This window comes from Dipodomys merriami, unplaced genomic scaffold (genome assembly GCF_024711535.1).
Source record: "Dipodomys merriami isolate MVZ:Mamm:240054 unplaced genomic scaffold, mDipMer1.0.p SCAF_574, whole genome shotgun sequence".
Taxonomy (NCBI): Eukaryota; Metazoa; Chordata; class Mammalia; order Rodentia; family Heteromyidae; genus Dipodomys; species Dipodomys merriami.
Window position 1 is genome coordinate 414,008 of NW_027206151.1, and position 17,172 is coordinate 431,179.

At 47.8% G+C, this 17,172-nt stretch overlaps 1 protein-coding gene across 1 annotated transcript; it reads right to left on the reverse strand.

The window, feature by feature from the left end:
• Positions 1-419: 419 nt before the first annotated feature.
• Positions 420-16,863, reverse strand: LOC138813014 (26S proteasome non-ATPase regulatory subunit 13). Its single transcript, XM_070001289.1, has 13 exons — positions 16,712-16,863; positions 14,776-14,854; positions 10,547-10,581; positions 10,405-10,460; positions 9,356-9,399; positions 9,101-9,187; positions 6,744-6,915; positions 4,707-4,786; positions 4,500-4,625; positions 1,878-1,940; positions 1,557-1,637; positions 1,270-1,386; positions 420-774 (listed from the first exon to the last, which is right to left on the reverse strand). Exons 1-13 carry the CDS (start codon positions 16,804-16,806, stop codon positions 679-681), a joined length of 1,131 nt encoding a protein of 376 aa, XP_069857390.1. The 5' UTR covers positions 16,807-16,863; the 3' UTR covers positions 420-678.
• Positions 16,864-17,172: the final 309 nt, after the last annotated feature.

Genomic DNA, 17,172 nt, shown 5'->3' on the forward strand with positions numbered 1-17,172 from the left:
CCCGATCCCTGCAGGTGGGTCTTACCTCACTTGGAGAGCTGCAGGAAAAGCTCTCAGCATGAAGGCACTGGAGCCTTACCGTGCACAGCCCCGAGGTCACGTTAACCCTTCCCCGCCTTCACGCGGACTCTCACCCAACTCTTGCTCAGGTCGGGGTGCCCTGGTTTGGAGGAGGCAAAGGTGTCACGGGTGTGAATGCGTGGATCCCTGAAGGCAGAGGGGGCAGAAGGAGAAAGGGGTCACTATGGCATCTGACAATAAGGACAGGACTTGCTCCTTAGGTGACTGAGCGCAAGCCTCTGCCCCGATCCTGTGTGCAGTGGAAAGTGAGGAGGCAGAGTGAAGGCCCTGGCCCCCAAGTTCTAGGGCAGGCTATCTTTAGGCATAGGCGTAGCCTGAAAGCTAAGAAAAGAACCGTAAACAGGACAAAGCAAAGGCGTTTATTGTCAGAACATTTCTGAACTGCACTGGTAAAGATCCAGCAGGTGGACATGGGTGGAAATACGGATTCCACTTTCAATCTCGTCCTCATCATCTGAGGCCTGAAGGACCCTTTCACCACTCAGGCTGCTTTTCCAGAGGGCGAGCAGCTGAACACAGGTAATCATCTCTGCTGCCAGTTTCCTGGGCCAGGAAATGCCTCCTTGGGTGAGGCTGAGCTGGAGCACTGGAGCGGCTCTAGGTGAGGATGTCCTGAGCCTGGTGCTCTACCAGCATCTCCATGCTCTTCACATCGGTGCACCACAGCTCCAGCCGGTCCTTCATTCCTGTGATCTGAAGGCAAATCAGGACCAGTGTGTCAGGACCAGTAAGTCACAGGCAACACAGGACCATGTTATGTCTCCAGATCACTCCTGGGGCAGTGGTAAGAATATCAGAGCTGGAGGTAGGGGTGTGTGTATGATATGATCACCCCTGTTAATTCCTATCACAAGGACATTATTAAAGAGAACAGGTGAGAATAGAGGAAATCCGCAGGATTAAATTCCAGCAATATGAGTAAGAAGGATTTGAGCTCAAATCACAAAACCAGGAACACATTTGATTTGAGTACCAATTTTGAGATTATAACCAGCATGTTGTCGCTCTAAGCTTCTAAATGCAGTGCTCAAACCCTAGGTACATGAAACTGACTTCCTGTAGCAGTAATCCCATCTCTAACCCTCTTGTTGAGCAATGACTCCCTCCCAGGTGGCATGTGCCACAGGAAGCTAGGATCCCACAGGTGCCGCCTCCCTCTGGGAAGGCGGGCAGCCTCAGTCACCTCACCTGCTGCAGGTCCAGCACTCGGGGCTGCACCCAGGTCATGTGCACCCGCTTGTCCACCTCATCTATGCTGCCTCTCACCAGTCCCACCGAGAGCGCCTTCATCACCAGCAACTCCACCTGTTTGAGGACTTGTGTGAGACACTCTGGGTGCACACAATACTGCTTCTGCTGGCAGGGTGGGGTGGGGGGAACGGGCCGGGGCACAGTGCTCACAGAGGCCCTCCTCTGCCTGGAAGACACACATTCAGTTGCCTGAGCTCTTCAGTACCCCAGGCCAAGAACTGTACCTCATTCACTGTGATTTTAGCACTTTTGGCAATTTCTTCAAAAGTAAGCTGTCGGTGATTGGCAGGCCGTGTGAAAGTCATCTGAAAAAAATGTTATTTAAAACAATTTTCCCAAATAAGAATGGTCGGAGAACTGATTGGTAAGGATTTTTTGGTCAAAACCTACTCTGAAAATGGAGAACCCCCTTGTTAGTATCCCACATACTACAGCCATGTGTTTTACTATAAAGAAACTCAGGAAAGGTGGGAGGGGCCCTCAGGGTCCAGCAGCCTGATGGCAGCCCGGATGCATGGACAGACTGCTTCCCGGGTGCTTCTTACCTCCATCAGGCACAGCAACTGGATCTTCCTCAGAAGCTGGGCTTCATTGGCTGCTAAATCAGGCTGCAAAAAGACAGAGACATCTCTCATGTTTCAGCTGATCAATTACTTAACCTAGGTGTTTTTTGTTTTTGTTTTGTGCTGGTCCTGCGGCTTGAACTCAGGGCCTGGGCTGTCTCTGAGCTTCCTTTGCTCAAGGATAGCACTCTACCACTTGAGCCACAGCTCCACTTCTGGCTTTTTGGATAGTTTAATGGACATAGGAGTCTCACAGACTTTCCTGCCCTGGCTAGCTTTGAATTGCAGTCCTCATCCTGTATTTCAGGACTCCTGAGCAGCTAGGATTACAGACACGAGCCATCAGTGCTGGGCTTAACCTAGGCTTTATTATGGTGCATTCAACAAAAAGAAACTGGGCAAACCCAAAATATTATACTGTGTGTTGATAAAGTTCATTGACAAATGATATACTAACTTCCTTTTATGCAGGAAATGAAAGACTTTTATGAGCTGTTACTACCAACAAGATTAGTAATGGTATCACAAACACTGCCAGGTACCCCCAGCCTCTCCTGGCACAGGCACCTCCAGGAAAGGACTTGTCCTGTGCTCCTGGAGGCTCCCAGTGGCATTGCTATCCATCAGCATGGTGCGGAACTCCTCTGAGGAGCCCCTGAGTCCTGGGACTTGTGCTGAATCAAGTAACAAGTGTCTGGTTTATAACAGAAAATCGTGTTCTAATATGAACTAGCACTCTTTTGTGAGGCCTGCATATTCTCTCCTGCCAACAGACCAGCAAGTTATTTGGTGAACACAGAATTAAACTAATGGCAGTTGATGACGTAATGCAAACACTGATAACACACAGCAGCAGGCAGAGTGGTTTGCACCTATAACCCTAGCACTTGGGAGACTGAGGTGGGAGGATCTCCTGGCCCACAAGTCAGCCTGGGAAATACAGTGAGATTCCATCTCAAGATAAAAAACAAAAACGATCATGAAACCTTACTCTCCTCAGCAGGAGCGTTTCCAGCCTAGTCACTGGTATAACGAACCTCTGATCTTACTCTCCCTTTATAAACTGCTATGGCTAGCCAATTGGTGTGGTCCCCCCACCCCTCTCTGGGGGGTGGGTGGCTACTGAGGTTTGAACTTAGCCTTATGTTTGCTACACAGGTTGTCTACCGCCTATAGCATGCTCCTAGCCTTCTGCTTTCTTTACTTTTCAGGTAGGGGGACATCAGGGATGGACATATTGACACATCCACTCACCCAGACAGCAGTCAACTGCACAGTGTTTTCTGTACAGCTGGAGGAAGGCAACACGAAAGCTGGCTCACGGAGATGGAATCTTGCTAGCTTTTTCCCCTGGACTGACCTCAAGGCCTGATCTTACTATCTTTTTTTTTTTTTTTTTTTTAAATATATTTTTATATTTTTATTTTTTTGGTCCAGTCGTGGGGCCTGAACTCTGGGCCTGGGCGCTGTCCCTCAGCTCTTCAGCTCAAGGATAGCGCTCTACCACTTGAGCCACAGCGCCACTTCCAGCTTTTTTTCTTTTTGCTTATGTGGTGCTGAGGAATCGAACCCAGGGCCTCATGCATGCAAGGCAAGCGCTCTACCACTGAGCCACCTTCCCAGCCCTGATCTTACTATCTTTACTTCCCAAATAGTTGGGATTATAGGTGTGAGCTACTGTACCCAGCTTTTTTTTTTTTTTTTTTTTTGACAAGGTCTTCTAATGTTGCTCAAGCCAGTTTCCAAGTGCAAGGCTCAAGCGATTGTCTGACTGCAGCTGGGACTACAGGTATGGGTCACTGTGCCCACTCTCTGAGCGCACAGATGCCAGTACACAGACTCAGTTAAGGCCGACTAAGTCTAGTACTTCTTGTCTCCTCTGGGATCCTACGTTCATACCCATCCTGCTCCATTATATATGAACTTTGCAAGTTTAAGCTTTAAGAAAGTGGAAGTTTCAGGAAAATACATAATCAAGAACACAACCACAATTCCTACTACAGTTAACACTCCAGCAATTTTGCTACTAGTTTCACTAAAAAAGGCTTGACTTATCACTAAGCACCTCTTGCTAACTCCTCCCACCACCATGCTCCTGTGTGGCCCCCCCATCCTGTGGTTCCGGCTGCACTGCATTCCTGAGAGTGACTCCCTCTCCTTGCATTTTCTCCACTCTTTCTCACACTAAGCGACTGCCTGCTTATGTAGCTGCACACACATGCTTACTCAGTTTAGCAAGCATACTAAGCATTTGCTTTTCCCTTACTATTTCACGTTTCCCCGGAGGGGGTAACATCCTTTCATCCAGCACCGACGAAGGTGTTGATTCTGTTCTTCTAACGCCCAGGCCAGTTCTTCCCTCAGGAGGTTGACACCTTTTTATCTGCACCTTCCGTACAGATGAAGGTGTATGTACGTACTGCTCTTTTATACACCTTCTACTCTTTCTTTAGGGTTAAGCATCACTGACCATCTGCTGCCTTGGTGTGCTACTGCCCCCTCTGTGCCTAAGGCCTCCTGGGCGCTAGACACGTGTAGAGCAAAGGCCAGGTGAGTACTTGTTTGGTGAGTGGACACGTGTAGCCAGTGGCACACGGGGCCTACCTGCTGGCCCCAGGCAGTCTTAAGTGTCTGGAATCTGTCTACAGCGCCGCTGTTGAAGGCATAAAGGGTATCAATCAGCCACTGCCGGTCAGTGCTTCTCAGAGACTCCAGAACAGGGTGCATGAGCTGTGGAGAGGAGACATCAGCAGGCAGAAGGCAGCCTCCCTCTCCCCTGCTCCATCAAGGAATCTATACAGGTCAACTTACAAGTTCTCCAAAGTTAAAAACTCCCTCGCCGAGAAGTCCTGCGAGCCCCAGTGTGAAGGCTCTCTCCTGCTGCTCTGACACTGAGACAAGAACATACCAATCATATCCAACTCTTGTTTGGCCTTGAAAAGCCAAACAAAGTAACAAAACATAACACAAGTAAGAGAACACAGTCTTGGCAGCTTCTTCTTAAAGTGTTGAGCCAATCTGGGTTACAATAGGAATCACATAGAAATGAATGTTATGGATGGAGCAATCAGATCACTAATTGTTTCCAAAATGCATGTGAATTTGTTCAACATTCAGTTTGTTCTTTCCAGAGTAATGAGTTTCTTAGAACCATCCTGGTCCTGCCATGGGAAGTAAAACTACCACTCAGCTGTCTGAATGTCACCTCAGTCTGCATTTATTAAAACTAGAACAAAGCCGGGCGCTGGTGGCTCACGCCTGTCATCCTAGCTACTCAGGAGGCTGAGATCTGAGGATCACAGTTCAAAGCCAGCCCGGGCGGGAGAGACCTTGAGACTCTCATCTCCAATAAACCACCATAAAACCAGAAGTGGCGCTATGGCTCAAGTGGTAGAGTGCTCGCCTTGAGCTGAAGAGCTGAGGGACAGCGCCCAGGCCCAGAGTTCAAGCCCCACGACCAACAAAAAATAAATAAATAAATAAATAAATAAATAAATAAATAAATAAATAAATAAATAAAATAAAAATAAAACTAGAACAAGCCAGCTTTCTGCTCCCTTGACATCAAGCCCTCTATTCTCTGGGCTGCAGTAGTTGCTTTTCCAGTGTATTTTTCTTGATCTGCAAAGCTGCACCAGCATTTTTTAGAGTTTCTGATCCCTTAGCTTCACCAGCATATTTTGAGGTCTATCTATACTATACTGTTGTTTTGGGGTTTTTTGGGGGGAGGGGGTGGGGGGGAGGAGACTTGAACTCAGGGCCTGGGTGCTTTCTTTGTGCTTCTTTTGCTCAAGGCTGACACTACCACTTGAGCCACAGCTTCCCTTTTGGCTTTTTGGGTAGTTTTAGTGGAGATAAGATTCTCACCTGTGGCTCATGCTTATAATCCTAGCTACTCAGGGGGCTGCTATCTGAGGATCACAGTTCAAAGCCAGCCTGGGCAGGAAAAGTCTGTGAGATGCCTATCTCCAATTTACCACCTGAAAACTGAAGTGGCACTCTGGCTCAAGTGGTAGAGCACTTGCCTTGAGCTGAAGAGCTCAGGGACAGTGCCCAGACCCAGAGTTTGAACCGCAGGACTGACCCCCGCCTCCAAAACAAAAAGCTCCAACTTTCCTGTCCTGGCTGGCTTTGAACTGTGATTCTAAGATTACAGGCATGAGCTACCAGTACCTAGCTTATGCTGAAATTTTTTTTTTTTTTTTTGGGTCCGGTCGTGGGGCCTGAACTCTGGGCCTGGGCGCTGTCCCTCAGCTCTTCAGCTCAAGGCTAGTGCTCTACCACTTGAGCCACAGCGCCACTTCTGGCTTTTTTTCTTTTTGCTTATGTGAGGCTGAGGAATCGAACCCAGGGCCTTGAGCATGCAAGGCAAGCGCTCTACCACTGAGCCACCTTCCCAGCCCCTTATGCTGAAATTTTTATGCAAATGCATACTTTTCTTTCTTTCCCAAAGCTCTGGCCAACTTTCTTTCTACTTGTCAGATCCTTGAAAGACTCTAATCCAGAGCTTGGTTTTCAGAAGCCCTCAGCTCTAGGGAATTTCAGGGACCTCCACCTTGCAGGAGATCAGAAGGTCCTTGTATCACATACTATACTTCCTGTAAGACCTCTGACTTAGGTAACAGTATGAACCTGGAGAAGATGAAGGGATTAGTAGGACTTAGCCTTGCTGTCATACACATTAAGTGCTGGAGACCAATAAGTTATAAACCAGAGCTACAGAATCTTTCTACTTTACTTCAGAGGATGAACCCACCTGAATGAAGCTGAACCTACTTCCTCCAGCACCTCATAACTGCTGTGCTCAGCAATATGCCTGTGTGACATGAACTGTAAAGGCTCTGTTACCTGGTAGATCCTTGATGTCAACGCAGCCCAGAAACCGTAGAGCGTCCTTGTAGTAGGATGCATGGTTCCCAATTGTTTGGTAGTATTTACTGGATAGGTCATAGAAACGACTATGAACGGACGTCACTCCGGGGAGGCTGCTGAGCATCTCTTCCACATCTTCAATTGTCTCCTACACACAGGAAGTGTAATTGTCCTCCAATTTAAAGATTTAAAAAGTAACAAAAACAAAAAGCATATACTGCAAAGTGAGGCACTGATAAACGCGACACTAGAAAACTTAACCTCTAGTAAATTTGCAAGAGTACAATGACATAAAAATACCAAGGGAGGGCTGGGAAGTTGGCTCAGTGGTAGAGTGCTTGCCTTGCATGCTTGAGGCCCTGGGTTTGATTCCTCAGCACCACATAAGCAAAAAGGAAAAAGCCGGAAGTGGCACAGGCCCCACAACCGGACCCCCCCCCCAAAAATATCAAGGGACAGGCTGGGAAGGTGGCTCAGTGGTAGAGCGCTTGCCTTGCATGCCTGAGGCCCTGGGTTCGATTCCTCAGCACCACATAAGCAAAAAGAAAAAAAAGCCGGAAGTGGCACTGTGGTTCAAGCGGTAGAGTGCTAGCCTTGAGCTAAAGAGCTGAGGGACAGCGCCCAGGCCCAGAGTTCAGGCCCCACGACCGGACCCCCCCCCAAAAAAAAAATCAAGGGACAAAGGCAGGAAGCATCAGGAGTCTGGGGGCTCACACACCTCATACTCAATTCTTCTCCAGAAACACACATGGGAGACTGCTCACATACACAATAAACTAGACATAGAGATGATAATAAATTACGTGTAGAAGCAACTTATATCCCTTCACTGCATTTGTAAGTTGTGAAACAACACATGGTAGACGAAAACTTGGGTAAAAGTTGCCTACATCTATACATGATGGCCCTAAAACCAGAGGAGTAGAGACTAAGAGTTGTACACATCTGCCTGGACAAGGAAGTATGCACTGAGAGGCCCCAGTGAGGAGGAACAGGGTTGGGAGCACAGTGTGCTTACTGCATATGCTGCTCTGCTCCTGACCTGGTTGGAACTCAAGGATGGCCAGTTACAGAATTCCTTACTGTCTCACAGTGGCCATGTGTCTTAAATAAAATCAGTGTAACAAGTATGCACAAGATCCTGGATGGGTAGCAATAATTAAAAGGCATTTTTTTTTTTAAGGCAAGGAGAACTTCCAACCCTTACCCCACCAACCTATTTTCATTAATATCATGGTTACCAAAATCAAAACCAAACCAAACAAAAATACATGCAGTCTCTGGTTAAACAAAATAGATGACTAGCCAGGCATCTATAATCCTAGTGACTCAGGAGGCTGAGATCTGAGGATCAAGGTTCAAAGCCAGCCTGGGCAAGAAAGTCTGTTAAGACTTTTCTCGACTCAAACACCAAAGAACCCAAAGTGGAACTGTGGCTAAAGTGGTAGTGATAAAAAGCTCATCAGGGACAGTGCCCAGGCCCTGAGTTAAAGTCTCAGGACTAGCACCACCCCACCAGCCCCACCCCACTCTCCTCCCCCTTTACCCCCCAAGGACTAACTATATACTTTGGTCTCACTGTTAACCATACTCCACATTTGTCCCCCAAACTGAACAAAGATAAAAGAAAGGCAAGACAGGAAACTTCAACAAGAGTTTTTGAGGCAGAAAGAAGATGGAGGAGCACATGACCTGCCAGTAGTGAGGAGGCTGCACCTGGCCAGCAAGAGCCCAGGAATGTCACCTAGCCAAGGCGAAGTGGAGATCTGACAGAATGGAAAGCTGTGGTCACACAGGCAGTGTTCTTTTGTTTTAAGGATAGCAGGCTTCATATGAACAACTCACTATGAAATGATTTTGAGAAAGAAAAATCACACACACGCATGCACACACACAATTAGGCAAAAGTGGCAAAATGTAATCACTGGGGAATCTGGATTAACTCAGTACAGGTTGTTCATGCCTGTAACCCTAGATTCTCAGGAGGTTGAGATCTGAGGATTAGAGTGCAAAGCTAGCCTTAGCACAAAAGTCTGAGACTCTTATCTACAATTAACCACCAAAAAGCCAGAAGTGAAGCTGTGGCTCAAATAGTAGAGCACCAGCCTTGAGCAAAAAAGCTAAGGGAGAGCACCCAAGCACAGAATTCAAAGACCTATCAGCAGAACAAAGAAGGGGAAAAAAAAGGAAATATGAGTGCTATTTTGTACCTTTTCTATAACTCAAAACTATTTTGAGTTAACAGTTAAAGAGAAGGGAAGTTTTTTTTTTTTTCAGTTCCCCCCACTCCCAGTTTTAAACCACAGATAAATAGGTTATTATGGTAACCTTACCTTTGTAGCCTGTAAGTCCCCAATGTTTAATTTTAAGGCTCCAATTGCTGTTTTACACAGGATCACTGCCTCATCGCTACTTTTTACCTAACAATATCAAAAACAAGAGAAACTCAGAATGTGGGCAGCAAATTCACAAAGTGAGCCACTACTCGGACATTGATCTCACTTTCAAGCCAGGAGATTAAAGGCTTCTAAAGAGGAACATTCAAGTCTCATATATTCCCACAGGTGCTGTTAAAACTTTATATTCACCTTCTCACGAGTCTTTTCCAGAAAAGTAAGAGCTACATTAGGATCTAGAAGAGAAAGAAGAACAAAGTCAGGCTCACCAGCAGCAGAGTTTCTACTAGCCAACACCTTGCAGGGTTAGATCAGAAGGTGTAATAAAAACTTAACTCAATCTAATGTTTTTTTCTTTCTCTTTCCTTGGCAGTATGGGGATTGAGCTCAGGGCTTTGTGATTGTCAGGCAGGTGCTCTACCACTTGAGCCAACCTCCAGCCCTTACTGCTTTGGTTATTTTTCAGGTAAGGTCTTGGGCCTTAGCCTAGGCTTGTTGAGATAAACCCTATCTCATTTAATTTTTGCTGGAACCATGATCTTCTAAATCCAACTACCCAATGTAGTAGTTGAGATTACAAGTATGTGCCAGTGGGGTTTTTTGGTGCTGGTCCTGGGGCTTGAATTCAGAGCTTGAGTGTTGTCCCTGAGCTTTTTTGCTCTCTACTACTCTACCACTTGAACTACAGCTCCGCTTCTGGTGTGTGTGTGTGTGTGTGTGTGTGTGTGTGTGTGTGTGTGTGTGTGTGTGTGTGTGTGTGTGTGTGTGTGTGTGTGTGTGTGTGTGTGTGTGTGTGTGTGTGTGTGTGTGTGTGTGTGTGTGTGTGTGTGTGTGTGTGTGTGTGTGTGTGTGTGTGTGTGTGTGTGTGTGTGTGTGTGTGTGTGTGTGTGTGTGTGTGTTTAATTGGAGATAAATCTCACAGACTTTTCTGCTTGGGCTAGCTTCAAACCGCAATCCTCAGCTTTGAACCAGAACCCTCAGATTACAGGTGTGAGCCACCAGTGACTGGTTTTTTTTTTTTTAAAAGACAAGTTTCTTAACTACATAGCCTAAGCTATATTTGCACTTGTGATTCACCTGCCTTAGCTTCCAGAGTACAAGGATTCAAAGTGTGCACTCCTCCCAGCCAATACTGTTTATTAAATTACATTTAATTACATTTCCATTCAGTTAAAAGCCTATTTCAAGATCACTTTAACTACCACTTGATCTGTTCTACTATGAAACAAAATGAGGCTTACCGGTCATTTGTCTAACCACGTGAAGGATAATTTCTACCAGGGACAAAGGGTTCACCCTGAAATAATAACCACCAGCTTTTGAGTGTCAAAAAATATCAACATATTTATTTTCAAAGTAAATAACTAATAAAAGGTTTTTTACCTGTGTTCAAATTCACTAATGAAATTTTCATAAAGCTGTGAAACCAAAACAGAAGAGTAAGTACAGGATGTCTTTCATTCTGCAAAATCAGATGTCAAAACCACTATTTTTAGTTAAAGAAGCTGCATCAGTATTACCAGGTGTAAATCAAAATGCCCATCATATACAAAGTAGCTGAGGAGACGGCAGACATGAACAGATTGCACTGATTCTGAAGGATAAGGTAGAAGACACTGGAGATTAGATTCTTCTCTAGGCCAGGCTGAACTAGGAAAATAAAACTAGGTACAGAGAAAAACACCAGAGAACACTGAGACCACTGGAAGAAGAAGACTGAAAGACAGTGGAACAGAGCATTGTTGAGGATACAAAGACATGCCAATAAGCTGGACCGGATATGATCAGATGTGGGCTGGGCACAGGGAAGGCAGGTTGACAATGAACTTCTAAGGTCACAACTAGGTTAGCTGGGGAAAGGGAGTGTTCATGGTGGGTAAAGAGAAGAAACCTCCAGATAAGTTCAATTTTGAAACGAGCATGATAGTTCTCTAGAATACAAAGCAGCAAGATGGAAATGTTGCTGTGTCAGTTATTTATATCTGGCATACAATCATCTAAATAAATATAATCATCCTTCTCCCAACAGGGGGATTATTACTCAAAAAGTTTGCTGATTTTTTAAAAATTGGAGTACATAAACAAAAAACAGTGACTGTATTAATGAGTACCATTCATTTTACACTATGTGAACTTGGTCTTAACAACTTTCAAGGTTTATTTATCTATGAAAAAGTGAACTCAAATCTGCTGAGTGTCATATTACTACAAGAGCTGAGTGAACACTTTGCCATATATAAACAATTCAAAGGTTAAGACTGCAAAGATAACAATGAACTATATTTCACTATAAGATGTAGAACCTTGGAGAACAACTGTTAATACTTTTTTTTTTTTTTAATCATTTTTCCAATGGTCAGCAAAAAACTTTATGCTTACAGACAACTGCAAGTTATTTTTGGTAGTAGAGTGGCAAATTGATGGATATAAACCATAAAAAGGGGGTAGGAACGTGGCTCAGTGGTAGAGTGCTTGTCTTGCATGCATGAGGGTTCGATTCCTGAGCACCACATAAGCAGAAAAAGCTGGAAGTGGTGCTGTGGAAGTGGTGCTGTGATTCAAGTGGTAGAGCACTAGTCTTGAGCTGAAGAGCTGAGGGACAGCACCCAGGCCCAGAGTTCAGGCCCCACAACAGTCAAATAATAATAGTAATAATAATAATATTTAAAAAAAAAACACAAAAAAAGTTTTCAGCTTTAGGAGGTGTAGTGGTAAAGTGGTAAGCTTCAGTATGTGCGATATAATGCATTAAGTGCTGGTGGCTCACACCTATAATCCTAGCTACTTAGGAGGCTGAGATCTGAGGACTGAGGTTCAAAGCCAGCTCAGGTTTTGAATCTCAAAGTCTCTGAGATGCTCCTCTCCAAATAACCAGAAGTGGAGGTATGGTTCAACTGCTAGAGCACTAGCTTTGAGCAAAAAAGCATAAGACCTTGAGTTCAAGACCCAGTACTGGCACACACACATTCACCCACACACACAAATTAACAATATAAACAAAATAATGTATTCAGGAAAAATAACTCACGTTACAATTATAGGTGCGCTATCAATAGAAATCTGATTCATTCAAAATCAGAAAAAGATGCCTGAGAAGATCTCAAGAGGCTTCTGAGTTCTTTCAGGGGATTCAGGCTAGAAAGTTTTTTTCCCTTTCCTGCTTACAAATCCTCAAAGTAATCTATTAAAAAGGCAGCATATTATGCTGTTGCCCCTTCAATCCTACTTCTCTCAAGTGAACAAATATTGTTTCTACATTACTAAGGTCAGAAGTATTTCCACAAGCAGAGTGGTAAAGAAGGGGAGTGAGAATTATCTACAAGGTTCCTATGGCAATCTTTCTTTGTATCATCCTCTATCTTGAACTTTCTATTCTTTTGGAACAGTTTCCCTGAAGTAAAATACAACAGCAACAAAAAACCAAAGTGGTTCAGGATTATAATCTCAGTTCTTAAGAAGCTTAAGATAGATGAGGATGGAAGTTCTAGACTACCCTGGCCTACATGACACTGAAAAAATGTGTAAATAATAAAAGATACCTGGACATGCTATAAGGTAATATTTTAAGCTAGAATTTTATTTCATTCATCTATATCTATTCTCGTGTGTGTGTGTGTGTGTGTGTGTGTGTGTGTGTGTGTGCGTGCGTGCGCGCGCGCGCGCAGCCCTGGGGCTTTAATTCAGGGCCTTGGCATGGTCCCTGAGCTTTTTTTTGGTCAGTCATGGGGCTTGAAATCTGGGCTTGGGCGCTGACCCTGCGCTCTTCAGTTCAAGGGAGCACTCTACTGCTTGAGCCACAGCGCCACTTCCGGTTTTCTAGTGGTTTATTGGAGATAAGAGTCTCACAGACTTTCCTGCCTGGGCTGGCTTTGAATCTCGATCCTCAAATCTAAGCCTCCTGAGTAACTAGGATTACAGGCGTGAGCAACCGGCACCCAGCTTCCCTGAGCTTTTCTACTCAAGGCTAGCACTCTACTACTTGAGCCACAGCTCCACCTCCAGCTTTTTTTTTTTGGGGGGGGGGGGCGTAATTTATTAGATGTAAGAGTCTAACAGATTTTCCTACCTGAAATCTCAACCTCCTAAGTTAAGAGTACAGGCATGAGACACCAGCACCTGGCCTTTTCTTGTGGTGCTAGTCCTAAGACTTGAAGTCAGGGCTTGGGCACTGTCCATAAGCTTTTATGCCTAAGGCTAGTGCTCTACCACTCAAGAGTCTTCTGGACCTTCCAGCCTGGGCTGGCTTCAAATCATGGTCCTCAGATCTCAGCCTCTTGAAAAGGTAGAATTACAGGTATGTGCCACCAGTACCTGGCCAAAACAAAAACAAAAAAAAACAGGGGCTGGGATGGTGGCTCAGTGGTAGAGCTCTTGCCTTGCATGCCTGAGGCCCTGGGTTCGATTCCTCAGCACCACATAAGCAAAAAGAAAAAAGCCGGAAGTGGCACTGTGGCTCAAGTGGTAGAGCACTAGCCTTGAGCTGAAGAGCAGAAGGACAGCGCCCAGGCCCAGAGTATAGGCCCCATGACCGGACCCCCCCCCAAAAAAAACAAAAGACAGGTCTCATTATATTGCCTAGGCCATTGAACTTATGATCCTCTTGACTGAGTCTCCTGAGATTATATACCATTTCACTGTGTTTATTTTGTTTTGGTGGCGCTAAGGATAAAACAACAGGCTGCATGAATGCTAAGCACAAACTACAACTCAGTCTCATTCCCAGCTCTAGTCTAGAATCATAGAAACAAAAATTGTAGTTTTCTTTCTTTTTGGTGATACTGGGGTTTGAACTCTGGACCTTGTCAATGTGAGGTAAGCATTCTACCAATTGACCACACGTTAAGCCCTTTTGTGTTGTTATTTTTCAGATAGGGTCTGCCACTTTTTGCCTGGGTTGGCCTCCAGGAATAATGCTCTACCTATAATTCCCATGTTGCTGGGATTATAGCTGTGAGCCACCATTCCGGCTGAGACAATATCTGTCTCTGAAAGCTCTTCTGTGACTTGTTAGGTAGGTTAATCATTTAACTCTTAGGTCTGCTTCTAGGAAAAAAGAAAGAACAACAACCACAAAATTAAAATAGTAGCTGTTCCCCAAAGTTATAAAAAAAATATAGAGTGCCTACAACAATCCCTGGCATAAAGTGATTTGATCTCATTATGATCATCACAAAGCAGTAGTCCTTAAACATATTCATAGGAAGTAGCGCTGTGGCTCAAGTGGTAGAGCGCTCGCCTTGAGCTGAAGAGCTGAGGGACAGCGCCCAGGCCCAGAGTTCAAGCCCCACGACCGACAAAAAAAAGAAAAAAAAAAATCATAAGCCGGGCGCTGGTGGCTCACGCCTGTAATCCTAGCTACTCAGGAGGCTGAGATCTGAGGATCGCGGTTCAAAGCCAGCCCGGGCAGGAAAGACCGTGAGACTCCTATCTCCAATAAAACCACCAGAAAACCGGAAGTGGCACTGTAGCTCAAGTGGTAGAGCGCTCGCCTTGAGCTGAAGAGCTGAGGGACAGCGCCCAGGCCCAGAGTTCAAGCCCCACGACCGACCAAAAAAAAACAAAAAACAAAAAACATATTCATATAATCTGACTTATCACCATAAATGACTTACCTTAATGAGACCATCTCCTTGGGCAAAGCACGGGTCTTGCACAAAATCAAGCACCTGAAGTGTCAGCTGATGCCACAACCTGAAAAACATTATGCCCTTTAGAGCCATAAACTAACATGAAGTCACAAATATTTTCAACCTTGATAGTCCTAGCAAACAACAAATGCTAACCAGTTTCCTTATTCTTTATAGGGCACAGTGTAAAGAATGCTAAGACTCTGCTACTAATGGTCATGCTACCTTGAGCTCCCTTATCCTAAGTCAGTTTTCCCAGCTATGAAATGGAAAACATCTTTCTAGACTTCGAAGGGTGATTGTTTCAACTGGAAACAATCTTGAAATTATGCAGTACTATATTGAAATCCAAGTTCTCCTACTTATTAGCCAAGTATCTCAGGGGAGGCAAGAAAACAACTTCAGTTTTCTCATCTGTGGCTGAAGGATGGAATGAGCTAAAACATAAAACCTCTAGGACAGTGACATAACACCCTTCACATAAACACTAAAAGCGAATATTTAATAATGCAGATCAAATGTTACCTACCATTTGTCACACACTAAGAACTGATACTATCAGAAGCCTGACAGACACTATGAAGACATGTGAATGTTTGGGTGAAAGGCTGTTAAATGCCCCATGGTCAGTAGGAGGGATACTATGGGACTTGTCTCTTCATGGAGCAGCTCCCAATGCTGGTAATTTACTTTTTTGGTGGGTGGGGCTGTAATGGGGATTGAATTCAGGGTCTCCACTTGCTAAGCTGGTGCTCTATCTCTTGAGTCCAGCCCCGCCCCTTTTGCATTGGTTATTTACCAGGTAAGGTTTGCTTTGTTCCCTGGTAGGCCTGGGCTGCAATCCTCCAAGTTGTTTCACAAAGTTGTTGGGCTAACAAGGGCCAGCTACTTTTCCCCCTCTGGCTGAGATAACAGGCCCACACTACTGCACATAGCTTTTGGTCATGATACTCTCTCAACCTTTTTGCTGGGGCTCCAACTGCAGTCAGCGACCTCCACCTCCCAGACAGGGACACAGGCTTGAGTCGCCTGGCCAAACGCTAGTAACTTACGGTGGATCTAAATCTCATCCTGTTTCTAAACAAACCCAAACTCTGAGACCTCTCCGGAGCAAGAAGCACAACGTGAAGTGGAAAGTAGGGACAGGAAGTACTGGGGCATCCCTGTAACCGGTCGCAGAACGCACCAATCGCACGGCTGACTGGTGTGGGCTCCAGGCCGTGGGAAAGGTCACTGTGACACGTGACACGCGGAGGAGCCCCGGGACCTGCCGCTCCCTGTGGAGCGGCTGCCACCGCGCGCTGGCCCCGGGCCGCCACGACCCTGCGGGCCCTGCGGCAGGGCCAGAGGGAGGCGCTGGGAGGCCGGCCGGCCGGGGAGCGGCGACTCCTGCCCCCAGCCGCTGCGGACCGGCTCGGGCCCCGGGGTCCCGGGGCCGCGCCCGCGCCCGCGCCGCCGCCCCGCGCCCGCGCCGCCCCGCGCCCGCGCCGCCCCGCCCCTCTCCCGCGCCGCCCCGCCCCTCTCCCGCGCCGCCCCGCCCCGCGCCCGCGCCGCCCCGCGCCCGCGCCGCCTCCCCGCGCCCGCGCCGCCTCCCCGCGCCCGCGCCGCCCCTCTCCCGCGCCGCCCCTCTCCCGCGCCGCGCCGCGCCCGCGCCGCCCCTCTCCCGCGCCGCCCCGCTCCCGCGCCGCCCCGCGCCCGCGCCGCCTCCCCGCGCCCGCGCCGCCTCCCCGCGCCCGCGCCGCCCCTCTCCCGCGCCGCCCCTCTCCCGCGCCGCCCCGCGCCCGCGCCGCCTCCCCGCGCCCGCGCCGCCCCTCTCCCGCGCCGCCCCTCTCCCGCGCCGCCCCTCGCCCGCGCCGCCCCTCGCCCGCACCGCCCCGCGCCCGCGCCGCCTCCCCGCGGCCGCGCAGGCTCCCGGGCTCACTTCTTGGTGTAGAGCTCCTCGAGTCGGTGCCACACGGCGGCCTGCCCGGGCCCGGAGCTCTGGCTCTGCTGCAGAAAGCCCGGCACGTCCTTCATGGTGGCCGAGCTCGGGTCTCCTCACAGCCGAGAGGGCGGCGGCGGGGACAGCGGCCGGAAGTGCTCGGTCACTCCCGGAAGCGCCGCGCCGCGCCGCCCGGCGCGTGGCCCGCTGGGAGCCCGGCGCCGGCGGCGCGCGGGTTGCCCGGGTAACGTCTCTGCGCCCCGCCCCGGCCCGGGGCTCGCTCCGCACGCGCACGCGCACGCGCACGCGCACGGCCCGCGTCCGGGCTGCTCCCCTGGTGCCGGCGCTGCCCGGAGCTGCTTTTGCCCAAGGCCAGCGCTCGACCCCCTGAGCTCTGAGGACTCGAACCCGGGCGTGGTGCGCGCCAGGCCAGCGCTCCGCCGCCGAGCCACGCTCCAGCC